Source organism: Myxocyprinus asiaticus, chromosome 6 (genome assembly GCF_019703515.2).
Source record: "Myxocyprinus asiaticus isolate MX2 ecotype Aquarium Trade chromosome 6, UBuf_Myxa_2, whole genome shotgun sequence".
Taxonomy (NCBI): Eukaryota; Metazoa; Chordata; class Actinopteri; order Cypriniformes; family Catostomidae; genus Myxocyprinus; species Myxocyprinus asiaticus.
The window spans coordinates 47,818,057-47,844,822 of NC_059349.1; the positions used below are offsets into that span (position 1 = coordinate 47,818,057).

The 26,766-nt window shown below is 38.3% G+C and overlaps 1 protein-coding gene across 26 annotated transcripts in view; it reads left to right on the plus strand.

Moving 5' to 3' along the window:
• The window catches only part of LOC127442071 (muscleblind-like protein 1), an 88,240-nt gene that overhangs the window by 15,559 nt on the left and 45,915 nt on the right, over window positions 1-26,766 (plus strand). For 23 of the 26 annotated variants that reach the window (XM_051699791.1, XM_051699787.1, XM_051699793.1 and 20 more), the window contains exon 2: window positions 16,997-17,632. In XM_051699791.1, coding sequence (XP_051555751.1) covers window positions 17,459-17,632 — 174 coding nt within the window. In that variant the 5' untranslated portion in view covers window positions 16,997-17,458. Of the gene's footprint in view, window positions 1-3,836; window positions 4,106-4,656; window positions 4,995-16,996; window positions 17,633-26,766 lie in introns of those variants that run through there. The other 3 variants (XM_051699788.1, XM_051699790.1, XM_051699789.1) reach the window with 3 other exon arrangements.

Sequence of the window (26,766 nt, forward strand, 5' to 3'; positions counted from 1 at the left end):
CACCTCAGAGCTGGTTGGTTTGGTTCAAGGCTTAGAACTCTTTAATGAAGATTTTTTTGAAACCCTAAAGAAAAAATGAACGGGAAAAATACTTCCTGAACTAAGACAGCTAAAAACAAAATGGGCGGGCACTGTTGCGCACTATAGACCCACAACCCTGCAGGTTTGAACTGCAGCTAAAGAACCCAGCAGCGAGTAGAGTACAGCAGCTCTCCAGAGCGCACACACAACACAGAGTTACACACGCTGCTTCAGGACACACTTGAGCTTTTCACACATCTGTGAACCGACTGTGTGAAAAATAAATTCATAATATGGAAAGCATGAAAGTAGTGTGAAAACCATTACTTGGTTTAGGGCTTGTGAACAGCATACAGGTTGTCATTTCTTTGATCCTACAGGATCACTTTTGCACAAACAGCTCCAATAATCTTTCATTATTACCTTTTATTCCATTGTGAGGAGTGAGAAACGGAGTCATTTTTCAAGCAGTCAGATAAATTCATAACCGCAGTCATTTCTGGGCGAGGCTCAAGTATGCAAATAATGCAGTAAAGCATTCCTCGCAGGATAATGAATTGATATTACCATTTCCACACTTTATTGCCATCCAGGAATATGCTCTGTAGTTTAGAGGAAATCTAAATTCCTGGGCATGTGGAAGTTTGTAATAATACCAAGGAAATAAATGAACGTAACCCTGTTACATTCATGTCCTCATCTGCGTCATTTTAATGAATAGTTAATGGGGGAAATATGCATATTACTGTTTTTCATGGATTCAGGCATGTATTTAAATATAGGCTATATAATAGAAATTGGGTTTTAAAAAACCAAGTTGTGACGGATACACTCATATAAGCCATTTGAGCTTTCTGTCATCATGTACTCACCCTCAAACATGTATTACTTTCTTTGTTGTGTTGAACACCACCAAAGGAGAAGTTTAGCAGATTGTCAGAGCTGTTGTCTTCAATACTATAAAAGTGGATGGGGACCAGAGGTTATCAAGCTCCGAAAAGGACAAAACATCTCAATAAAAGTGTCCTAAAAGTAGTTCATACGACTTGTGTGCTACACTCACTGAGCACTTTATTAGGAACTAATAAGCCAATTGTGTTGCAGGAGTGCAATTTAGATATGGGTCAGGAGCTTCAATTAACATTCACATCAATCATCAGAATGGGGAAAAAATGTAAACTCAGTGATTTCGACCGTGGCATGATTGTTGGTGCCAGACGGGCTGGTTTGAGTATTTCTATAACTGCTGATCTCCTGGGATTTTCATGCACAACAGTCTCTAGAGTTTACTCAGAATGGTGCTAAAAACAAAAAACATCCAATGAGCACAGTTCAGTGGACGGAAACGCCTTGTTGATGAGAGAGGTCAACGGAGAATGGCCAGACTGGTTCGAGCTGACAGAAAAGCTACGGTAACTCAGATAACCACTCTGTACAATCGTAGTGAGCAGAATAGCATCTCAGAATGCACAATACGTCGAACCTTGAGGCAGATGGGCTACAACAGCAGAAGACCACGTCGGGCACTTTATGAGGACCATAGAGTTCTGAAGCCATAAATAACTCTTTTAGTGTTTCACAGAAGAAAAAACGTCTTACAAATTTCAAAAGACATAAGGATGAGTACAGTGAGTGAAAACTGGACTTTGCAGAAACATCAGTCACTCTGTAATTTTTATTCTGAAAGTTTTATAATTAGGCTTAAACTTTGTTGTGACAGCTGTGAATATAAAAATACAAATTTTTGTGAAGAGTTTTCCTCTCTTCTGTTGTTCATGACTTCTCTCCTCAGGAAGTTTACTTTCTGTGAGCAGTTTAGCACACAAAGTGTGACATTCGTGGCTTGGGTCATGGATATTAATTATGTGTTATGTGACATATCCCCCCAATTGACTTGCTGAAAAGGAAGAATTGGCAAGTGAACTCTAGCCATTGTAGGAGTACCATTTACTGCTTATGCGTTCATTCAGTCCACCGCCAAAGCAACCAAGGCTTTATTGTAGTTTTACACGACCAGCTAATTTTTTTCCCTTTGCATTGTGACAAAAAAATAAGCCCTTTTAAAGACCCCATTAAATACAATTTAGAGTTTGTTAATTTAAGTGCGTGTGTGCTAGCTTTACGGTTACCTGTATGTAGTGCTGGGTATATTACTTCTGAATTGTAATCTGTTACTTATTACAGATTACATGACTACATTTACATTTATGCATTTGGCAGACACTTTTATCCAAAGTGACTTACAGTGTACTTATTACAGGGACAATTCCCCTGGAGCAACCTGGAGTTAAGTGCCTTGCTCAAGGACACAATGGTGGTGGCTGTGGGAATCGAACCAGCAACCTTCTGATTACCAGTTATATGCTTTAGCCCACTACGCCACCATCACACTTACAATTTTAGTCAGTAATGTAATCTCTAAAATTACATTTTTAAGGTAATCTAATTTCTTATGGATTACTTTTGAATGACTTTTGACTAAATATGTGTTTATTTGATGATTGATCCTTTTAATCGGATAAGCTTGTACCATTTTGACATAATGTTGCTTAAATGTAAAGTAAAAAAGTAAAAAAAAAAAAACTTACTTAATGGATCAAATACTCTGCTCACAAGTGATATTTACTTTGAATTTTCTTTGTTTTTGTCAAACATCGTTTGTCTCATATTTCAGCTCAAGCATGCTCTTCATTGACACTTTTGTTGACTTGGTAAACAAGTGCAATAACTTTAAAAAAAAGAAACTATTAGAGTCAAAATTGTTTGGTGTGTGGAAATGATGGCACAAATGTGGGGCTAAAAATAACTCCTAATTTTTTACACGATATATGACGAAGTCGTTTATGTTAATTTCACTCATTGTTTAGATTATCATAGTTTTAAACATAATGGATTTTCATTGTGTAATGTTGAAAGTCTGGGTCTGGGACAAGGCTAAAACAGTAAAATCTATACATAAAAGGCATTTGAAAAAAATCATAAATAAATGATGAAGGTCTGGTAAAAAGTTACCAATTTAGTTTTCCTTAAACATTAATATAACAAAAGAAAAAAAGTTGTAATCTGTTTATTTTAATAAAAATCAATCCCTTTGACAAAAATGTGCCAGAAATTTAAGAAACACCCAAATACTGATGATCTTGTACTACACAGATTTTTATCCAATCAAATACTCTTTTGAATGAGAATGTCCTTCTCACTAATACCACCTGTAACTGACAAGCAAATAGCAAATCATGGTTCGTGGCTCTGACATAACTAATGCTTATTGGCTACTTAAAAAAATAAGTCCCACCAAATGGACTTTCAATTGGAAAAAATCTCAATACAGGAAAGAAAACTCAGCTCATCAAACGATATCATGGGGTCTTTAAAAACGTAACCCCTCACAAAAAGGGCAAGTCTTGTCAATTTTAAGTGTTCCTCCTAGATATGTTTGCTATTCTCGGATTATGGAATAAATATGTCATTCAGACTCACGATGATATATTTCACTGCTGAAATGGCTGTAACCCAGATAGTGTGACAATTTAGAGTCAAATAAAAACCAAATCCTGGTTTTCTAGAGGCAGAGAATGCTGCACAATGCACCAAATGTACTTAAACACCCGGCTATGTATGTGTGCAACATGCTTATGGGTAAAGCACGATGTAATCTCACAGGCATACTCGTTTTCTTTTTCTTTACCTCCCTTTCCTTCCTTTTCTCCCCTCCCCTTCTCTTCAGTGAGAAACTCAAAGCAGCAGCAGTAACAGCACTTCCTGGTTGTGCTGGTGGGCGGCACAAGTGCGTGTAATTGGCGGTTGAGTTCCGTGCTCTGCGCAGTGCTGCTGTTGCTGCTCGACACTCTCTTTGCAGGCTCTTAGCTCACACACACATACAGCTCACACACAGTGGTGCAACCAGAAGCTACACGCGCAGTAAGCTAGGCACTCTCTCTGTCTGTCTCTCTCTTTCTCTTTTCTCCTTCTTTTGAGAATGGTCCACTCGGTGCCTTAGGCTCTGCTGTCGCAGCCTACCGCCCATATCTGATCACATGCAAAACACACTGAAGAGGGCTCAGTATTAATCATGATGTGAGAGGTAAGAACTGCCTTTCTTTTCTGTCTCTCTGTCTCTTACTTTTCTCTTCTAACAGCAACAGCAATTTTTCTTGTGAGTTTGAAGAAATGCACCACTTGTATACTTACTGTGTGTGTCTCTGTGGGTCAGGAAGGGGGAGTTCAGTGTGTGGGGGCTGTGTTTGACTTTATAGGGTGCCTTTGTGGTTAACTTCAGTTTGTTATGTCTAGCCGATCGCAAACAGCACAATGGGGCACCCAACAAGCCTCTATAATGTTTTTGTTTTTTTCAGCTATCGTCCTAAAAAGTCCTTGCCTGCGCACACAGTTGCATCTGTGCATGTGTGTTTTTGGCAGGAAACGACCTCGCACAGGTACTCCCCTCCCCCCCAACCGGCTACTTGTTTAGACAGTGGCATGGTGCGATTGGTTCACTGTTGAACCCAAGAGCACTTCTCCTTTTATAAGCCCCCTCTCGGTCTCACTTCCCATCTGTTTGTTTTATCCACGTACCAGTGTATGAGTGCAGCTTTTTTGCATATGCTCTCAGAGTCATAACAGACGAGCTCCCGCCCCCGTGCATGTAAATTACGTGTGACATGTTGAACTGCTGTTTCCGAATATGGCTCGTGCTAGATTTCAGAGCAGTAGGACCCAGTCAGGCATCCTGGGACTGCGCAGGGGCGTGTGTGAGAGAGCATAGCTGTCTGCGAGAGAGAGGGAGAGAAAAAGAGAAAGAGAGAGATGTTGACGCAGGTTTTCACTTCTGACTGTGTGCGTCACTCTTCCGTGCAGTCATGTAAGTAAACGGTAAACACGCTCATACATATGGATCTAAGCTCTCGCAGGTCTACTTGTCGACTGCTCGCAGTTGACTACATTCTGGGTTTCCTGCTCTGAAACGGAAACATGTAAGAGAAGATTGTTTACGATTAGTTTATACAGATTTTCAGGACACTTATGGGTTATTGTTTTACCAGATCAGACGTGCTGCAGACGTTTGAGAACTGTGGGAAAACGTTAGTTGTTGCATGTCGTATCTAAAACCTGTCGATTGATGGTGTCTGATTAAAGGATTATTTTCTGTTGTTTGAAGAAATAGTTTTTCTTGGTAAAAATAAAATAAACTGAAGTGGTCTCTTGAGGTGGTCTGGCGCAAGTCTTCGGGTTTTGTCGATGGCGTGCTCTAGTGGGTGAAAAATTGAAAGTGAATAATCTGTGTCGAGAAAATAAGTACATGGACGCTTTTATAGGGAAGCACGCTTTGCTTTACTTCACTCGTTAATTAATTAACTTCTGATTGTTTTCTGTTCACACTAGCTCTAAATCTTTCTTTGAGCTAAATTGTCCTAGAATAAACAATGTTATTAGTATAAAGTTTTCTAAATGTATTTGGAGACATTTTATGTGTAAATTAATATAAAATGGATTATTCTGTTTGATGTAAACAGCCAATTGATTTTGGGTTCATTCATTCACTTTTAATTCATTTCTGTTCACACTACCTCTGAATCTTTCTTTGAACTAAATTCTCCTAGAATAAACAATGTAATTTGCAGAAGGTTTTGTAACTTTAGTTTGTAACTTTTATGTGTAGATGAACATTAGGTGGATTATTCTCTCAGATGCAAACAGCTAATTGATCATGGTTTCATGAATTCACTTCTAATTAGTTTCTGTTCACTAGCTCTAAATAGTTTTTTTAACTGAATTCTCCTATAATAAAAAATTGTATTTCTCATTTTAGTCTAGAGACAATTTTATTTTATGTAGACAAACAATGGGTGGATTATTTGTTTACATGTAAACAGCATGTTGATCATGGGTTCATTAATTCATAGATGCAAACTGCTAATTAATCATGGGTTGCAACAATTATGTTGCAATGAACAGTTGCAAATGACTGTTACCATGATAAATGTGTAGCACCTGCATTAAGTATTTTAATAGTACATCTGGTGGTTTGCACCATCTCATATCTCCTCGCGATCACGTCTTCACACCAGTATTTCACAACACGGCACTAAGGCACTTATGCTGTTTTTTTCTTTTTTTCTTTTTATCTCATTACCTTACTCAGCATCTGCATTTCTGTCTTCTTGACATCCTACTGCTCTATTTGTCAATGGATGTGTCTGCATATGTGTTTTTGCATGCGAGCGATACCTGCTGTCTTCAATGTCACTAATGAAATGTGTTTATGCGTTTATCATCTGAAGGGGCATCGTAGGACACTATATATATATATATATATATATATATATATATATATATATATATATATATATATATATGTGGATATATGTATCCCCATGTATATTAGAAGAGACACTAAATATTGTTTTCTTTTATTTTTTTTTAGCATTTTGAATCATCCATTATGTATATATGTTCTTGAAAAATTACAGAAAAGCAAATGTTGCTGAATCTTGGTTTTTGTCAAGTTTCTTTCTTCATCTTTTAAAAGAATTTTTTTTTCTTGCTACTGTTGCCTTTGGCTTGCTTACTTGTGGGTTTGCAAGGCACTATTTTTATTATATTTTCTGTAAAGCTTTGGATTAATATGTATTGTAAAAAGTGCTATACAAATGAATTGAAATTGTAGAAAAAATACTGTTTGTTAATTCCAGACTCTTACCATTCAAAATTAATGGATTGATCATTATAATTGTTTAAATAGTTCTACTGTATTGCTAAATAATACACCTATCATTGGCCTTTGACCTTTCCAATTCGGAGAGCTCTGCAAACAACATTTGTGGGTTTATTAGCCATGCATGTTACTGGGTAGAAGAGCTTTTGCTTGAAGCTTTGTGCTGTGTAACCATGGAGATGATACTATTTTCAACCCTTTCCAACATGGCAATCATCACCTACACACATCTGAGTCAAACCAGATAACCATCTCTCCTGCCCGCACACCTTTATGATCAAGCACTACATTTATATTCAGTCCTTCATGTAGTAATGCTGGAAAACAGCTGATCTGGGTTCAGCCGAAGCAGAGCAGTTATAATTGGAATTATACTGTAGAATGTTCATATGCTTATTAGTTTTGAATTACATAGTGACATCATAAAGATGATACGCTCTCAAGAACATAATCAAATATTCAATATTGGGGGGACCAAATGTAAAAGTTTAAGAATCGGTTATTGAAAAACCCACATTGAACGATCACTAATATAAAAATCCTCATTGCAGGAAAGTGCCCAACTAGCAAAGTACACCTAAACTGTCATCTTAAGGGTGTTCCTGTGTGGTTTTGTGATTGTAAACTGACAGATTTGCTTTTGAATTCTTTCTTAAAGGTTCACTTTTAAATATAAAGGTTCTTCGATGCCAAAGCACCATCTTATTATCAAATTTTTATTTAATTTTTTTGCTGAATAGGGTTCTTGAGTCAGCCTGATCTCACAGAAACCGGAAAGGGTAGACAGACTTTTCTTTCGTCAAAATCTGTATACATTGACCGAAATTTCGAAACACTGCCCCCAGTGGCCAAAGTAGTAAGTGTTGTAGGGCATATGGGCACGCGTGAGCTCCATTTATGTCCAGGAGAGGTCGCCAAAAACTAGTAGTGAAGCAAGTTGTTTTCAGCTTTACAGGACGTTATACAATGAAGAGAAAAGCTTATATTTATAGATTCTATCCCCCAACCCAAACCATTCCTTAACCAATAGAGGAGTAAAAAAGTAATATTAGAGGGAAAAGTGAAACCTCCTAGTCATGCTCGTCAATGATTATTCAAACATCGTTACTGCCTGGCTTTGAACCCTAGTCTCCCACGCAGCTGATGCAATGCACTGCCAATCGCGCCAGGTGGAAAGGTAAACAAATTGAAACCACTGCAAACATGTCTGATAAGCATGCTGCATGTCAGCGCATCAGCATACAGTCGCCGATCCTAGTGTAACGAAAATATTGGAAACATCATGCCGACTTCAGGTGTGATCATGTTGTCTTGAGTTGGTCATATGGTTCATTAGCTATTTAAAAAGTTCTTGATGTCACATTATAGGTTATTTTGATCAATGTTGTTTTTGGGTTCTTTAAAGTGGTATTACATGGTTAGTTTCCTAAAAGAACTAGAGAATAAAATGTTCTTTGTGGTACTTAAAAATGTTATCCTATGACATAAGGCTGTATAACCCTTATGTTTCTATTTGTCACCTTTATTTAAGTATATAAGTGCATAATGAAAGTCATTAGTGATAACACTTCAAAACACTTGTACAACCTTAAACAGTAAAACATTTAGTTAGGTTGTTGCTAGCTTGTTTACAAATTTGATTACTATAAAGGCTCAAATACTGCTGTTCCAATATTAATTTGCAGATTTTAAGGGTCAAAGAACTGTGAAGTGAGAGTTTGTTTTCTGTAGTTTCCTGTAAACAGACTAAATTCAGTCCGATAAACTTTCGTTATAATTCTGCCATTTTAAAATCAATTTCAGTCCAAGATTATGTCTGTGAAACAGTCCTTTAATAGCCCCAATGTCACTGGTGTTGAATTACAAACAGAGCTACAGGAAATCAAATGTTCAATCAGTTCTCAAGTAAATAAAACCATACACCAAAAAAAGAAAATGACCTGTTGGCAAAATATCTCATTTTTGTGAATCATTTAAATAGTTTCCATTTCTTAAAAGAGAACATAACATCCAGTTCTCCTCCCAGTGGCAAAAATGTTTGACTTTTTAATGGGCTTTGATTGGCATACTTCCAGATCATTCTCTCTTGCTCACTCACTCTCACTATTGTTCTTATTTTTCTCTCCTTCTTTGACCTTGCAGCAACTTCTAAGAATTCTGTTGTTGCACCGCAAATGATTGTGGGAGATACACAGTGACACAATAGTCAAATCTTTTAATTAAAAAATAAATAACAAACAAAGAGAACAAAAGTAACACCATCATTATGATCAAGAGAAGATGAAGATCTTAATGAAGGGTCCAAGTCTGAGAAGGAATTATATTTCATTGTCAAACAATTACCCTTTTTCTCAGTAAAGACAATTAACACAGGCATGAGCCTGTTTGATGCAGGATGGAGTCACATTGCAATGCTCACGGATTCATGTTATCCAAAATCTTTTCACCGATTTAAGAGTGTACTGTTTCAAGGATCGAGTTTACCTTCACTCTGAAAGTCCCTTCAGATTAAGATATGTTGCCCATGAACAGGGTTATGTTTTGTGTGTAGATTTGTGTGTTTTTGTGCATTTGTGTGTTGGGAGAAGTGTTAATACCCTTTGTGTGGGGGACGTTTTGTTGATTATGTTTTGAGTATTTTAATTTGATTACATTTTGGTGTTTTATAGTGTACTTAAGCAAGGTTCCATATTAATGCCCTTTAAAAAAATGTAAAATGGTAACGATAGATTCACCATAATACTATAGTTACAACAGACCTCCTTTATATTAGGTGTCTATGTACTATGTAATAAGCATTTGATACAATGTACTTGTTATGTACATACATTGTTGCATAGTACTTACATTTGAAGAACCTGCATTTAATTACATCTGTAGTTACACTGTTAACCTTACTTCTAATCCTAAACCTAACCCTACCCCAACCCTTACCCTAAACCCTATCCCTAAACCTACCCGTACCTCAACCTCAGTAGCAGCAAATGTGTATCTTATGAGTATTTTGCTGAACAACATGTGGTTACATAATAAGTACATTGTATTGTTTGTATTTTAATGTTATTACATAGTGGAAGACACCTAATATAAAGTGGGACCGTTATAACAATAATTCTTACAAGCTGTGTTCTAAATGACATACAATACACTGTGTACTTACACAGTGCACCTTTAACAATTTCATATTACACGGAAGCATTTGTTGTTTTTCAGCTGAGGGAAGTGACGTTTCAAATGCAAATGATATGCGGGTTATCCATGCTCAGTCTGTAACTCCGCCCCTTCCACTAGGTAGGGCGAAAAAGTTAATTAACCGGGTACTCTCAGTACTCTTTTTTCATTGTATTTTCAGTGTGACCATAATACTCACACTACTTACATACATTGCAAATTGGAGTAGAATAGTGCAGAAGTATGCGAGTTGGGATGTAGCTACTACTCAAATCTTACTTTCATAGGCAAGATCATTGAAAAAGTTGTTTTCAATCAACTGAACAAATTCTTAAACTCAAATGGCTACTTGGACAATTTCCAGTCTGGTTTCTGACCGCATAACAGCACAGAGACAGTGCTCATAAATATACTTAATGATATTCGGCTAAATACTGATTCAGGCAAAATATCAGTGCTTGTAATATTACATCTCAGTACTGCCTTTGACACTGTTGACCACAACATGCTCCCAGACCAGTGGTTCTCAAACTTGTTCCTGGAGCCCTCCCAACACTGCACATTTTGTATATCTCCCTTTTCTGACACACCCAATTCAGGTCTGAAGAGTTGAATCAGGTGTGTTTGATTAGGGAGATATCCAAAATGTGTAGTGTTGGGGGGCCTCCAGGAACAAGGTTAAGAACCACTGTCCCAGACAGACTGGAAAACTGGGTAGGGCTCTCTGGGATGGTCCTCAGCTGTTTCAGGTCATATCTAGTAGGGAGGGGCTACTATGTGAACATAGAGAACTATGAATCTGAGTGGACATCCATGACGTGTGGAGTCCCACAAGGCTCAATTCTGGCACCGCTCCTGTTCAACCTGTATATGCTAGACCAAATTATGAAAAAGAACCAAATTGCGTACCATAGCTATGCAGACGGCACCCAGATTTACCTAACCCTATCGCCAAATGACTACAGCCCCATAGACTCTCTGTGCCAGTGCATTGATTAAATTAACAGTTGGATGTGCCAAAACGTCCTTCAGTTAAACAACAACAAGACAGAGGTCATTGTATTTGGCAACAAAGGTGAACACATACCTTGACTCCAGGGGTCTTAAGACAAAAAAATCAAGTATGAAATCTTGGTGTCATTTTGGAGTCAGACCTTAGTTTCAGTAGTCACATCAAATCAATAACTAAATCAGCCTATTATCATCTAAATAATATAGCGAGAATTAGATGTTTTGTATCCAGTCAAGACTTTATCACCAGTAGGGTGGACTACTGCAATGGACTTCTCGCCGGCCTTCCCAAAAAGACCTTTAGACACATGCAGCTCATTCAGAATACTGCTGCCAGGTTTCTTACCCGAACCAAAATATGGAGTATATTACTCCAGTTCTCAGATCTTTATACTGGCTTCCTGGTTACATTTAGAATTTATTATTACTCGTTTATAAATCACTCAATGGCCTAGGACCTAAATACATTGCAGATATACTTGTTGAATATAAACCTGACCTCTCAGATCATTAGGATCTAGTCAGTTAGACATACAGAGGGTTTACTCAAAACAAGGTGAGACAGCATTTAGCTATTATGCCACTCGCAGCTGGAACAACCTTCCAGAAGAGGTGTGCTCCAACAGTAGACACATTCAAATCCAGACTGGAAACATATCTGTTTAGCTGTGCATTTATACACTGAGCACTGTGCTGCATCATTTTATTTATGTATTCTTTTTCTTTTTGTATTCATTATAATAATTTTTACTTTTTTAAATGTATCTTATTACTTTATATTCTTATTTCTTGTTCTTAATTGATTTTAAAATATTTTTAAGTATCCTTTGTATATATTTTTTTAATACTTTTTATGTAAAGTACTTTGAATTGCCATTGTGTATGAAATGTGCTATATAAATAAACTTGCCTTGCCTTGCTGTAAAAACATAATAGACTACATTTTTTTAGATTTTCCTAAAATAGTGTAAGTGGTGCTAGGGCATTGTGGATGGTTGCCAGGGCTTTGCTATTTGGTTTCTAAGGGGTTTTAAATGTTTTTAGCACATTGTTAGCGCATTTATTGTTGTTAGTGGTTGCTAGAATGATCTCAGTGGATGTTTGCTAGGTAGTTGCTAGGGTGTTCTTTGTGGTTTCTCTGTGTGTCTGGCCCAATTCTTACTGATAAGTGCCTAAAACCCCTCTAAAACCAGAAAACCAGACCAGCCTGAACAGTCTAGGAGACCAGCTTGTTAAGGCTGCTTTTTGTTGAGCAGCGTCACCCTTTTCAGAATAGACTGCTGCTCTTAACTGGCATGTTGCCAGGAACATTGCTCCATCTCTTGCTATGATTGGCTCACCATGGGTCGTGCAATACTTCAGAGAAAGGGGAAATGACCTCCTCATTCACTTCCCACCCCTTTCTCTCTTGCTGTCCCCTCTGTTTTTTAAATGATACGTCACAGTTTTTGGCTTTAGCTTTAATATGCTATTTGGTTCCTCAGCTTGGACTAAAACTGTTAAAGTTGTGAAGGGCTGCTTTGTACGTGTTTTGTGTGTGTGTTTGTTCAAGAAAGAGTCCAGTGTGTTTATGTGTGCTAGTGAGAAGGAGGTGTGTGTGTTTATCCAGGAATGTGTCTGACAATGTTTTATTTGCTCGGACTGACAGTTTTCTGCAGACTTCAGTGCATTTCTGGCATTTTTAGGGGTGTGAGGGATTTATGCAGCTGGCGAGAGTCTAATAGAGGAGTGAGAACAACCGAGTGAAATGGAGAGGTGGTAAGATAATATTATAATATTATAGGAAGATGTGCTGCATCCCAAATTGCATGCTTTCCATACTAAATAGTATGCTTTTATAAGTGTTTTTCTAAAATACCAATACTTAAAACAAAACTCAAAATGTGTATCTTCAGCTACACATTGTCATATCAACCATACAGTTATTAATCTGATTTAAGTCGTACAGTAACAATTTTTGGCTAATTTTGAGTCTGACAAGTTTTTCGTTCACTAAAAAGAACCGTCTGCTAAGAGTCATTAGTTCGGGAGGAAACGCTGTATGTTTTGCAATGTAGATGCAAAATAATTTTGCAAAAAAACTAGCTAATAAGAGTGTTTTTTGGGGAATGGTACTACACTGGTTGTGCTCTATGGCCCTGTCCCAAATGGCACCCTAAGTCCTTGTGGTCCTCCACTGAGTCCAGACCTTGGTGACGTAGGCGAGTGAAGACCGATGGGGCACAAGTCAGCAAGTCCATGAGGGTGCATGAGTGATAAAAGTGTGCATTTGGGACAGACTTCAAGACTTCAATCAGATGACACTTGTTTATACTCTATGCACTCAGCCAAAGGGTGCATTGAGGGCACAAAGAGGGTGCTCATGAGCACCCTTCTGAGCGCTAAAATGTAAAATGGGACACCCTACGGTCTCGTGGACTTCGCAGGAATGCGCAAATGAAGGCCATGAGACCGCAAGTCCACATCAAGTGGGACAGGGCCTATGTTTCACGCTGCCTATTCAGAAATGGTGTTGTGGTGCTACTGAGTGGTAGCAGGAAATGTATTTTAGCATGGTGTTGCGTCCACATTGTTGAAAGAATGCACAATCAATCAATTCCGTTATTATTATGTTTTTTAAATGGAACCGGTTCTGAATAAGAACTGTTTCTTTGTTCACAACCCTAATACTTTTATTGTTTAGTAGAAAAGTTTCAAATTAGGACTCTATATACCGTAAGTGTTAAAGGACCTTATTACACAGCGTTTTTTCACAGCTGGTTTACATAGCTGTGCTAGTTTCATGTCACTTCTATCACTCTAAACCAGGGGTTGGCAACCTTTTTGACATGGAGTGCCATTTTTTAATTACTGGTCAATGGCTGTGGTTTTTCCTGCTATTTTCTACACATTGGTAATAGCTGCTGCTAAGACACTTGGAAAAGAGCGAGGACAGTGCTAGGAGAGTGTGCTCGGTGTCTGCACGCTCTTATGCGCGCACGTGACTGTGCCTTGGCGCATCCGATATATTATGCGCTCGCACATCTTTGTGAGCTAAATATACTCGCGCTCGCTCATCGGTTAGAAGACTTTGTTCGCTCCGTGTAATTTTTGTGCTCTCTCACTTGTTGTTTGCTTGCACTAAAGTTATAAATGCAGCAATGGACCGATCGGGCAAGTGACAGTTCTAACAACTGGCCCGAATCTCTCTCACACTGGCCCCGGGCCATCGGGCAATCCTTATTGTCGAGCCCTGATTACTGATCACGAAATTGTGTGGAATCTTTAATATTTCTTATATTATGTCATACATTTTTCAAAATCACACAGAGGGCATGCAAGCAACAGAGAGAGGAGCAGGCTATTTTATTTATATGAAGTTTTTCGCACCTGCATTCCAATCTACATCTTGATGTTATCCTTCCTTATGATCACGCAGCGTGTTTTCATCAGCTGAATGGGAGGCTAAATACTATTAAAGTGTGACGAGACTCACGCTGCGCGTGCAAGCCATTCGCACATCACAAGCTGATCAACTATTTAGCCTTTTCAGTGAATCGCACCTGCAAAATGCTAAAACTTTATTTCCAGATTTCATTTATATTGTGAAAAGACTTGAAAAGATTTTTGAATCCTACGATGTGGGTTTATGTTTCCTCTGTTTTCTTATTACAACATGTGGTGTTTTGAAAACAAAAAGAAACAAATGAAACACGGTATGTAGTCATCCGCGCAGCCTGACTGAAGCAAAGCAGGCACGTTTACTCGCGATTAACCAAAAGTGACGCGCTGTCGGCTCGTAATGCGCAAATGTCTTGCACGCACTGCACGAGTCTGTTGGGTATACTGCAGTCTCATCACATTTTAACTTTTTGTTTAGTCTTCCATTCAGCTCATGAAAACACGCTGCATGAGGAAGGATTACATCAAGATGTAGATTGGAATGCAGGTGCGGAATTTATATAAATAAAATAGTCTACTCCTCTCTCGCCTTTGCTGGCGTGCCAGTGATTACCCCTTCGTGTGCCATAGGTTGCCGACCCCTGCTCTACACTATCTTTCTTCTTAAATTATGGGATTGCATCATATCCTGCAACATATGGACATACGCAAGGATCCTTTTTGTGGACTTCAGTTCAGCTTTCAACACCATCATCCCAGCTATTCTTCAGACTAAATTACTCCAACTCTCTGTTCCCACGTCTGTCTGTCAGTGGATCGCAAGCTTTCTGACAGACAGGCAGCAGCTAGTGAGACAGGGAAAATTCACTTCCAGCACATGTACAATCAGCACTGGTGCCCCCCAGGGATGTGTGCTCTCCCCACTACTCTTCTCCCTGTATACCAATGACTGCACCACCAATGACCCCTCTGTCAAGCTCCTGAAGTTTGCAGATGACACTACTGTCATCAGCCTCATCCAAGATGACGGTGAGTCTGTATACAGAATGGAGGTTGAATGGCTTACTCAGTGGTGCAGTCAAAACAACCTGGAGCTGAACACGCTCAAAACAGTGGAGATGATTGTGGACTTTAGGAGGAACACCCCTACATTGACTTCGTTCACCATTCTAAACAGCACTGTGGCAGCAGTGGAGTCATTCAGGTTCCTGGGCACTACCATCTCACAGGACCTGAAGTGGGAGACCCACATTGACTCCATTGTGTAAAAGGCCCAGCAGAGGTTGTAATTCTTTCACCAGCTGAGGAAGTTCAACCTGCCACAGGTGCTGCTGATCCAGTTCTACTCAGCAGTCATTGAGTCTGTCCTCTGCACTTCTATAACTGTCTGGTTTGGTGCAGCTATGAAATTGGATATCAGAAGACTGCAAAGGACAGTTTGGACTGCTGAGAGGATTATTGGTTGCCCCCTGCCCCCCTTTAAGAACTGTAAACCTCCAGAGGGAGGAAAAGTGCTGGAAACATCACTCTGGACCCCACTCACCCAGCCCACTTCCTTTTTGAACTGATGTCTTCTGGTCGGTGCTACAGAGCACTGAGCACCAGAACCGTCAGGCACAGGAACAGTTTTTTCCCTCAGGCTATCCATCTCATGAACAGTTAAAACTGCCACATTGAGCAATAACTATGTGCAATACACAGCTTAGTCTATTTGTATTTATCCAACAAACCATACCTCTTCTACCATACATTCCCTTGCATCTGTCTTATTGTGTATTTCTGTATATACTTATATTTTCTATTCACTTTTTATTTTTATTCTATTTTTTTATTATTATCTCTGTCTTGTTGCTGTATTGTTTGTGCACTGGAAGCTCCTGTCACCAAGACAAATTCCTTTGCATACTTGGCAACAAAGCTAATTCTAATTCTAATATTATAAAATGCTTGACAAAATAATTTACAAACTAATTTCTGTCATGGTTACTACATTATTACTGTAGTAAAAGCAAAGTTTTTTTGTGAGTTAAACGTAAAACTATTTTAGAAATAAATTAGGGTAATTAGCAGGAACTATGTTTACTATAGTAAACTTTTTTTTTTTTCTTTTTTTTCTGTTTTTTTTTTTTTTTTTTGAGTAAACCATGATTTGGACACAATTAACTATGGTTTTACTACAATAAAACTGTAGTTGAAATATGGTTACTGCAGTAAAACCATGGCTAATTTATCGCAAAGTGAATGCAAAACTATTGCAAGGGTATGCAAAAGTTTTATTTCATAAAATAAATTCCCTCCCAGCCCTCTAAGGTGCTCTGTAATGTTCTGATCACTCTGATTTTATTTTGAGATAATGGTTGATTGTACATCTTTTGCATAGCTCTTTCCACAGTGAAATGATCTAATTACAATTTTACAATGAACATTTGCCAATTAATTACAAAACCGTAACAATGGAATCACTACCAGGGTTGCAACAAATCACAATTGCAGATCAGCAACATGAAAACCTAAATTAGGACAGTCAGCATTCTCAATTATTGGCATATAGTTATAGAATAATTTACCACCGGAATTAAAAACACAAACAGATTTTAAAGCTTTTAATAGAAATGTGAAAATCGGTTCGAACAAAATCAGATTTGAATACAAATTGTCATACATTTTTTACTGAGCTGTATTTTCTGTCTCTTGCAGGTGGGTACTGAGTATTGTGCCCTCTCTTGCGTCTGCCGCTGCTTGGACCTGCTTGTAGTACCAGCCTTAGCTTCCTGCCTGCTTGCCGCCCACATCGGTGAAAGGACAGCCCGCACAACCCTCCTTGTAACCCCAGACGACCTCTACCTTTTGCTCATTCACAAAACAGACCGCTGAAGTGTGCACTATTGAATCAAATGTGAGGATTTTGCTTTTGGATCCCATAAGCAACAGTTTTTGTTCATTTTGCATTGGTCTGGTGTGCATCCCTAAGGAAAGAGGAGCTAAATTATCTAAAGCAAGAGGGAAGCATTCTTAGAAGGACAAACAGGAAGTCTGCTTTTGACCGGACAAACACACACACAAACACAAGCACACCCAAGCCACTTTTTTTTAAGGAATTGTACAATTTAAGGAATTGTAGATTGTTTGCCGCTTAAGCGTGCTGGCCTTGCTGTCGACATGGCAATGAATATGGCTCACATGCGGGACACAAAATGGCTGACGTTGGAGGTGTGTCGAGAGTTTCAGCGTGGCACGTGCTCTCGCTCCGATGCCGAGTGCAAGTTCGCGCATCCCGCCAAGAGCTGCCAGGTGGAGAATGGGCGAGTTATTGCGTGCTTTGACTCACTGAAGGTAAGATACAAGATACACACTTCCGGTTTTTCACTTTAATGTGCGCAATCAGAGCGTAAACAGTGTGTTAAGTGGACTAAATAAACAAACACACAAAAAGACCCACAACCAATGTGAAGACTGAATCTCCCTACCTGCAAAGCTTTTCATTACTACAAAAATTGCACATTTAAAACTCTCTCTCATTGAATCTAAAAGCTTTAACAGAGAAACGCTATTCAAAGCAGTTATGAGTACAGGCATAGATTATTTAGCAGAGATGGTCCACTTCTATTAATTTCTATAAATTAATTTAATAATGGGAGAAATTGGAACGCTCAACCAAGGAGCTCTGAGCGCCAAATGGTCAACGGATGTAGAAAGGAAGTCCCGTCTTACAGTTAAAAGAGCCAATCACCTTTTAGATACAGACAGTACCTGTCAATCAACTTTAGAACGTGCTTGCGCATTACCTATACAAGCAGCGAAAATTTTGTTTTTTAGGTACAGAATCACAATTTATGATTCCAGTGCTGTCAGATTTTATTGCTGATTTGAAATATGTTCTTTGATCGTAATCTTGACCAACCGTTTTTGAGATTTTGGTCTTTCTCCATTCAAGTAGATAGGAGCTGCACTGGCATGACTGGAAATAGCTTCAAGAGAGCATTCCAAAGATGGCCAACAGTGGACTGACTTGCTAGAAAGACTTTGGTACAGGTCATAGTTTATCGACCATGAAGCATGACCCAGGTTGTGTTTCAAAACTTAGTGAGCCTGCCTACCTACAGTAGATAGCATTTTTAAGGCATTATAGGAACATTCAAATGTCAGCTCATGAGGATTTAAAATGTTTCAATCATATATGTGAATGCACCTATGATGACCAAAAAATGCAAAATGGCAGCTTACCAGCTTTTAAAAAATTTGAAACGTTTAAATCAAAGAGTTGAACACATTATGCCCAAAATTGATGTCTAAGTAGGCAGCACACTAGGTTTAGAAACATTTAAAGCTAATTTTGAAATGCACCTATGATGCCCAAAACCGTTGTCTAGATAGGCAGCTCACAAGGTTTTGAAACTGATTTATCAGCCAATAATCTGTTTCGACCTGTAAATCTGATTATCCGCACTATCGGAGGCTATTAAGAATTTAGTTCATGTGAGTTAAAAATGTTAATGTGATATAATATTGTGCTTTTTGTGTCTGTGTTTTGATAACAACTGAGACAAGTTACTTTGCAACATGGAAAAGACAGTGGAGACAGACAAAAAGTTATTATTTACATTTCTTTCTGAGTTATGTTATTAATTATCAGTGATTTGAAAAGGTAGCATAAAAAGTAGAACCACCAAACCATTGGCATTGGCAGATGTTGTTCTACTGTAAATAATCAGATATCGTTATCAGCACACACATTTTTATCGGTGCATCCTTAGTTCAAATTGAACATGTGACCGTGTAAATGATGCCCAAACATGCAGCCAAGGTATTTAGCTCTCTAGGTCTAATGCCTAAAAGTGCTGTCTTGGCAGGTAGCACTCTAAATATTCAACACATTCAAATTGCTGAACATTTTAATGTGCCTACAGTAAAGTACCATGCCCAAAAAATGCTGCCTAAGTAAGAAGATCAGTAGGTTTCTAAAACACAAACACCATAGTGGCTTCACAGAACTACATATTATAATAGCACTTAGGTTATAATAGCACTTAGAAATTCAATTCAATTTAACTTGCTACAATTTGCCCTTTATAGTGGAGTATATTTTAACCTTTTGCAATAGTAAAAGGTACTACTTACAACAGTAAAGCTCTTATTTGAAGATAAAGTGCTGGCATAATTTTTATTAAAAAACTTTTAAAAAATTTATAAATATAATAAAAAGCTTCCTGTTTCAAACGTCAGCACTGGTTAGAAAACAGCATGTCAAGCCATTTCGTGGGGATTTTAAGGTGTCAGCAAACTTAAGGCTCCGGTATACTCGCAGATAAGTTCTTTGTTCTTTGTTCAGAGCCAAAAAGAAACAGCTGTTTGTGAACATTCAGACACCGGCCACATCGCTGGGGGAGGCATTTAGAGGAGCATTTAAATATGAGGAAGCACAAGACTACATGTAAAACCTTTACTAATGTGACATTAAAATGTTTCATCAATGACTTCATGCCTCATTCTATGATTAGAATTCACACGAGATCAGTAAAAAAAGCTGTTTTAACTACTTGATGATGATTTAAAGTAATATATATGCAATAGATAATGTGTAATTTGTCATGTTTACATTCTGCATTCATGGCGATAATGTGGTAACATGTTATATGCGGCCATAATATGCACTGGTAACCCTCTGTTATTGTAATTTATGATGACATTGATACTACTGCAAAGATGGATGTATAAAAGAGTGTTAATGGGCAGAATACAGACAAAAGAATGATGATAGGCACTTAAGAATATTTAGGCACTTAAGAGTATTTGAGTTGTTTTGTTTCATTTTGTAGACTAATCAAAAAAATTGCATGACATGTTCTTGGAAAATGTCTCTACGTGAATGACCGTATAGATGTTGGTAAGTTTGCAACAGGTCGCTAATAACGCTGCACGTCGGTGTGTTCATGTTGACTGATCTTAACTGACTGAATGGAACCTGGGCTTCAGATCACACCTAGTGATGAAGTGGACCAATGGCAGTAAGGTGTTCAGCAGCCGGTCCAAAGTTTTCCTGAAAGTTTGCACTGGCGAGCTGTTACGAACCACCGAAATGAACTCAAAAACACCTCTGTTTTGTCCAGATTTTTGTTTTAAATGATGTCACACACGTCTTCGATTTTGAATTGTGTGCCAGGGCCTTAAGGGTTTCAGAAACCCTCTTTGTATTTGGTTTTGCATATAAAAGTTCCTACAAACATCTCTATAAATGTCCAATTCCTGGTGCTCAGAGGAGAACACTAATCATGTTCTGAATATTCTTTGCTTTCCTGACTAGTAACACACTGAATCTCTGATGTTTGGACAAGAGAAGCCGAGGTCTCGTGTGGAATTACTCAGCCTGTCTGAGCATTTCTGCTTCACTGAGAGTCCCACACTGTTCTTTTCTGCAGTTTTGGTTCACTTCCTCGTTTGATCTGCAGTTTGAACTCTGATATTGAGTCAGAGAGACACTCAGAACAACTCATAATCTCTGAAACCACCAGAACACAGGCCTGGACTGGTTATAGATCATTGAGCTTGCAAAACTGGCCGTTTGGAGATTTGATATTCACAATCATGTTTTTTTTTTTTTCTTTTTTTATAATAATAAGGCCCTACTGTATTTTAAAACTAATTTGTGATTCAGCGCAAAGCCACTGTAATTAAAAAAAAGTGTGAGAAACATAAGGCCTATTTACACTATTTACACTACTTCATGCATCTTGATCGATCGGATTGCTATACGTTTTGGTATGCACAATTCATTTACATTGGACCACATAAATGTACTTCTACCAAATGGATATAAACCTCATCTGTTTCTCCCAAACATAATATGCAACCAAAGCAGAGTTCACTTCAGTGATGATGCTAATGCTGAGCAGCAGAATTTTTCTGTGGCTAATTAAAACTAAAAAAAGGAGGCAGGTAAAATTGCCATGACGATTGTGTACAAAGTTAAATTGCTCTTATGTGCAAATTTTCAAAACTGAAAAGTAAAATGGGATAGCGTGTGGAGACAGTACTGATGGGAGAATGGAGTGCTTGGTTACTTTTACCACCTAACTATGCTGATGTAGTTTCGTTTGAGAGTAAAATTTACTTGCACAACCAGATGCATTTACACTTGACCGAGTCGCGTTGTGAATCCTTGGTTTGAGTAGTCATGTTACTATCAGTCTCGAATGCATCTTGGAGGGCATTTACACTTGGTCTTTTCATAATCGGACAGCTATCCGATCAGTAAAAATGCATGTGACCAAGTGTAAAAGCCCCCTTACAGACAGGGAAAGAGGCCGCCTACTGAAGTTCTTGCACGTGTTTCTGTCATTGCCATTTCCCGTTGAGTTCTGAGTAAGGTATTTACTCTCTCTAGAGCCAAATCCCTCATGATGAACTGGCTGATACCAGCCGCTAACTCTACTGCTATCTGATCCATCCATGAGCGTGCTGCTTTTCCCTCTAATAACACCAAAAATCACATCCATCAGTGAGGAAACCAAGATTCTCAAAACCTTCTCTCCTTTATAGCCCAGATGAAAAACAAAATGCTAAACATGTCTTAGCTGGTCTCCCAACCTGGTCAAACTGGTAAGGCTTGCTGGTTTTTGCAGGGTTTTGGGCACTTGTCAGAGGACCCTATCCTCTCAATAATATGGCAGATTATTTCAGTATGGATTTGATAAATGAATTATAGCATATGTTACATCTGTCTGGGGTGAGCTGCTATGAAGTTCTACCAAACCAGTTCATGTTGTCCAGTGTTTGGCTTAGTGTAGAGCTACTAAATTATTCAAATACTTCTAAATTAAAAAGACTAAATGTACTGAATTATTAAAATGGGTAAATATGCTAAAATATTAAAAAGTATCTGTTATGAGTTTACTAGGTGTAATTTTGTATCACCAGAACATCTCCATGTAGTGTGTATGAGAATGTGTGTGTCTGTGTGTTTGTGTGTACAGGTTTAACTTCCATTGTGGGGACCAAATTCATATAGGACCAAATGTCCCTACAAGGATAGTAAAACCTGAGATCACCTACATTGTGGGGGACCAGCCAGTGGTCCCCACGAGGGAAATGACTTAGTAAACATACTAAACTATGTTTTTATTTAAATGTGAGGGTTAGGGTTAGCAGATAGAAATTATCGTTAGATCCATATAAAATCCATAGAAGTCTATGGAAAGTCCCCACTATGATATAAAACAAAACATGAGTGTGTGTGTGTGTTCTGTTTGTGTGTGTGTGTGTGTGTGTGTGACCACTTCCTTCCAGAGCAGTAGGGTATGCCACTTTGTAATTTTCCATCTATTTTTACATGGCAGGAGAAAAGCAAACACACACACACACACACACACACACACACACACACTGAAAGGGGTGGGGGGGGGGGTTGATCTAAATATCTTGTCTGCTGGGAAACCTTGGCTACGTTTCAGGTGTTCCCCTATCTATCTATCTGTCTGTCTGTCTGTTCGTCCGTCCATCCATCCATAAAGGACAAATATATATGTTACATGTATACATTTAACAAATTTAGAGCACTTACAAAAAAGAACCATGGTATTACCATGTTTTTTGGATACTACTATGATGGTTATCCCATATTGTTCTTCAAAGTACTATAGTATTACCATGTTTCTTTTTTTTTTATTTTTTTTTTTTTACATGGTACTATGGTAATACCTTGGTATTTTTTCCAATATCTTAGAGTACCATGGAAATACTATGCTACATAAATATGGAAATCAAACAGTATCATGGCATATATCAAAGTTGCATGGAATAACTATCTGAAACCATTACTTTACGATGGTATCACCTCAGTATTTTTTATAAGGGATGTAGAGTAAAACAGATGAATATATGAACATGTGTTTTCACATAAAACTACTTCAGACAACTTAAATCTCATCTCTGTTCACATTATTGGAGATCTACTGTGAGTAAAGCCAGTTAGAGCCATGAATAGCATTGGCTTCATGTGTTTGTGTGTGTGTGTGTGTGTGTGTGTGTGAGAGAGAGAGAGGCAAAAGATCTAAAGGAATTGTTCCAGTGCAGATGTGGACAGAGGAACATTGTCTAGAGTGGATTTACACACATGTGTATGTGTGTCTGTGTGTGTGTTGGATAGTACTGCCTGGATGAAAAGCACACTGTGCTGATGCTGACTGCCAAGGGCCAACGTCCAGACACACACACACACACACACACACACACACACACACACACACTGCTAAGCTTAATCAATCCATCCATCTGACAGTATGATAGATCTGTTATCTGCGGCCATATAAATAACACCCGACTGACAGAGAAAGTGACAACAAATGAAGTAAATAAAACTGACTTAAAAGGAGAGCTTTAATACAGAGAGAAAAGGAGCTGTAGAAAAATAACAGTGATTTTGCTAGAAAGAGATGGAGAGAAAAGCAGTTATAAATTCGGTGTTGTTTTACACTTTTGCTCCGAGTGAAGCAAAAGATCATAGTGGAAAAGTAGCTTGAGAGAGAAGCTGACGTGGGTGAGAGATGCTCGAGCCGGCTGGCCAGTTTCCTCATCTCTAACGAGAAACAGACCAACCATATGGTTCACAGAGCCAAGATGGCCACCATAGTTTTGGAGGGAACAGAGAACAAGGAAATCTGAGTATTCATATAGGTCAAAACAGACTAAGTAGCCACAGTGAAATTTGAATAAGGATTTGTCATCCAGGAAAACACACCTCGCCGTGAGACCAAAAAACAAACATTTAAAACATTTATAAGAGTCCACAAGTCCACATTAATCCTCATAAATTTGAAAATGCCGTTTTTGTTTTCGAAACGCCCTCTGTACAAATTGCCATTTTAAAAAGATTTCCAAAAGTTGCTTGTCCACACTAAAACATCTGAAAATGCTTCAATCCCCTAAATGCGCATGCGAAAATCAATGGAAGAAGTGTGGCCCTGCGTCAGTTCCCTGTATGGTCTGAAATGCAATTGTCCTCGTATTCCGTCACAGGACAGCAATTCCAAGTAAACTTCCCATCACCTTTGAAGGAATGCAATGTGAATGTTGTACAAAGTAACATATGTCTTTAACAATGCTATCAATGTGGATAGCAGGAACAACAATGGCGCTACAATGTGGTCCACCATCTTGATTGTTTTGGGTTCAATGGATCACGTGACGATGTCACATGACAACAGATGCGTCATACACTGCGTTCGAATATCCATACTTCTCAACTATATGGTATGCCAAAAACAGTATGCCAATGGAGTAGTATGTCTGAATCCACTGTATTCATGAAGCAGTAAGTGAGAAATACCCAGATGATCTAATATTTCCGGTGAGATTTTTAAGAGCGGATCGACAGGACACTTAACGATCCCATAATCCCTCGGGAGCTGAGGCGACGTCACGTTCAAATCTCTGGATTTAAAGGAACAGCGGTGAATCGCGAGGCGGACGCCTCTTCTCAACTGTTAGTGCTATATATACCAAGATAATTGTTCCTTGTGCTTGAATGGTGCCTGTTTAACAAAACCAAAGCGATTTTTGTTATCACGTCATATATTCAGGTCACGAGACGATGCCAGCTTTGCTTATTTCACTGGTCTCTGGAATACATGATTCTGATTGATGAACCATTGCTTACAGCCAAATATTTATGCATTATGACAGTTTAACTGTAAAATTGACCTTTGTCCCAAACAACTGATTTCCTGCACAGACTAGCCATATTTCCTCCAGGAAAACACACCTTGGTATTGCAAATACCATTTCAAGTTTTGCACCAAGGTCAGTGTAAAGATGTTTTATATTGCACATTTATGTGTGTCACTGCATTAATAGAGCAGCTCACATCATAACGATCAGAGCAGGCAGTGGATGGCCTTCTTTCTGCTGATATAATTAGAACAGGTATCACATGACCAGGCATCTAAAACACACTGGCACAGATACACATGCACATACAGACACCTACAAATAAGTATTTGTCCTTTCAATGTAGTATACAGTGTATATTTGCATCTCATGCAAAGCAGTTGACCGAATATGGTCAAACATGCGCTCTCTTCCCATTCAGCCCTTACAAGCACCAAACCGACACAGCAGAAAGTTGATTTTAACTGATAGAAAGGAGGACCTGCACTCTCCCTTAATGCTTTTTCTCTCTATTTTGGGTTGGATTAGTGCAATAATGTGATTGACCAGAGGGCTCTTCCCATTGTAATGTTGCTGTTTGCTGGTATCGAAAACTGTTTTGACCCTGTCCAGTCAGACAGAGCAGATCTGAATGGATTAAAAGAGGAGTTATAAAACAGAGCCACAATGACATGTAAATTTGCTGATATTTGCACACCTGTGACCATTCTGCATGCAGAGAGTAGCAGTGTTGACTGCTGCTTATAGTTAATATAAGGACTATGTAATATGGAAGTAAAATGGTTTATCATGATTATTATCATTAATAAATGTAATTATTTATCACATTGGTATTATCATATTACTGTTGTTTTAATTTAACAGTAAGGTATGACAGCCCTTGCTACAGTATATATAGTCATGGATAAAGGGATGCCGCATGTGCATGTAGCCCTTTTATCCATGTCTGGAGTCACAATATATCAAAATAGTCATGTGTGTGAGCATCGCTGTGAGCAGAACCCATCTGGTTGACCTGCCAGATTTGACTTAGCATTCATCTGTCAAACATAAACCTGGTCTTAACACAAATTCTGATAGGCCTACTCAGAGAAAAGCAAAACCTTTGGCATAGCGTGAGAAAATCTGAAGCATGATATTTCAAAGAGTAGAAATGCTGAGGAGAGATCTTTTCGGATTTGCCTGCAGGTGAGGTAGCCAAAGTAGCATTAGCATGCATGGTTTGTTATCCTGGCCAGCTATTGACTTCTTTTGTGAATGTGACTGGCAGTTTTTGACATTTGACATTTTGAACCTGACATCAATTTCCTCTAAAGAGCAACTAGAGCTCTGCATCATTATGAATGACTTTACCAGCTTCAAATTGCATTCTTAAAATCCCTTAGCAAAGACGTCACACAGCTAGTGGACTCAATCTTGGCAGCAACTAAATTAATCTGGATGCTACTGAATAAAGATGCAAATTTGCCTTTAAAGACGGCCAACAATTCAGATGTTTATTTCTTAAATGTTACACTTTTTTTTTTTTTTTTTTTTTTTTTTTTTACAATGGGAGCAGATAGCATATTTTTTGAGGTAGACATGTCATTTTTAAACATAGAAACATCTACTTTTGCCCATTTAAAAGGCTACTTTTGTTACTTTTGTTTAGCCACCATTAAAATACTTTTTTCACAAAACCTCCACCAAAGGACAAATGGCTAAACCCATGTTTTTTTAATTTATTTTTTTATCAATCCTACACCTTTTGGTTATTAACAACCAGCTTGACAACCTTCCAGTAGTGAAAAAAACTAAATCACAAT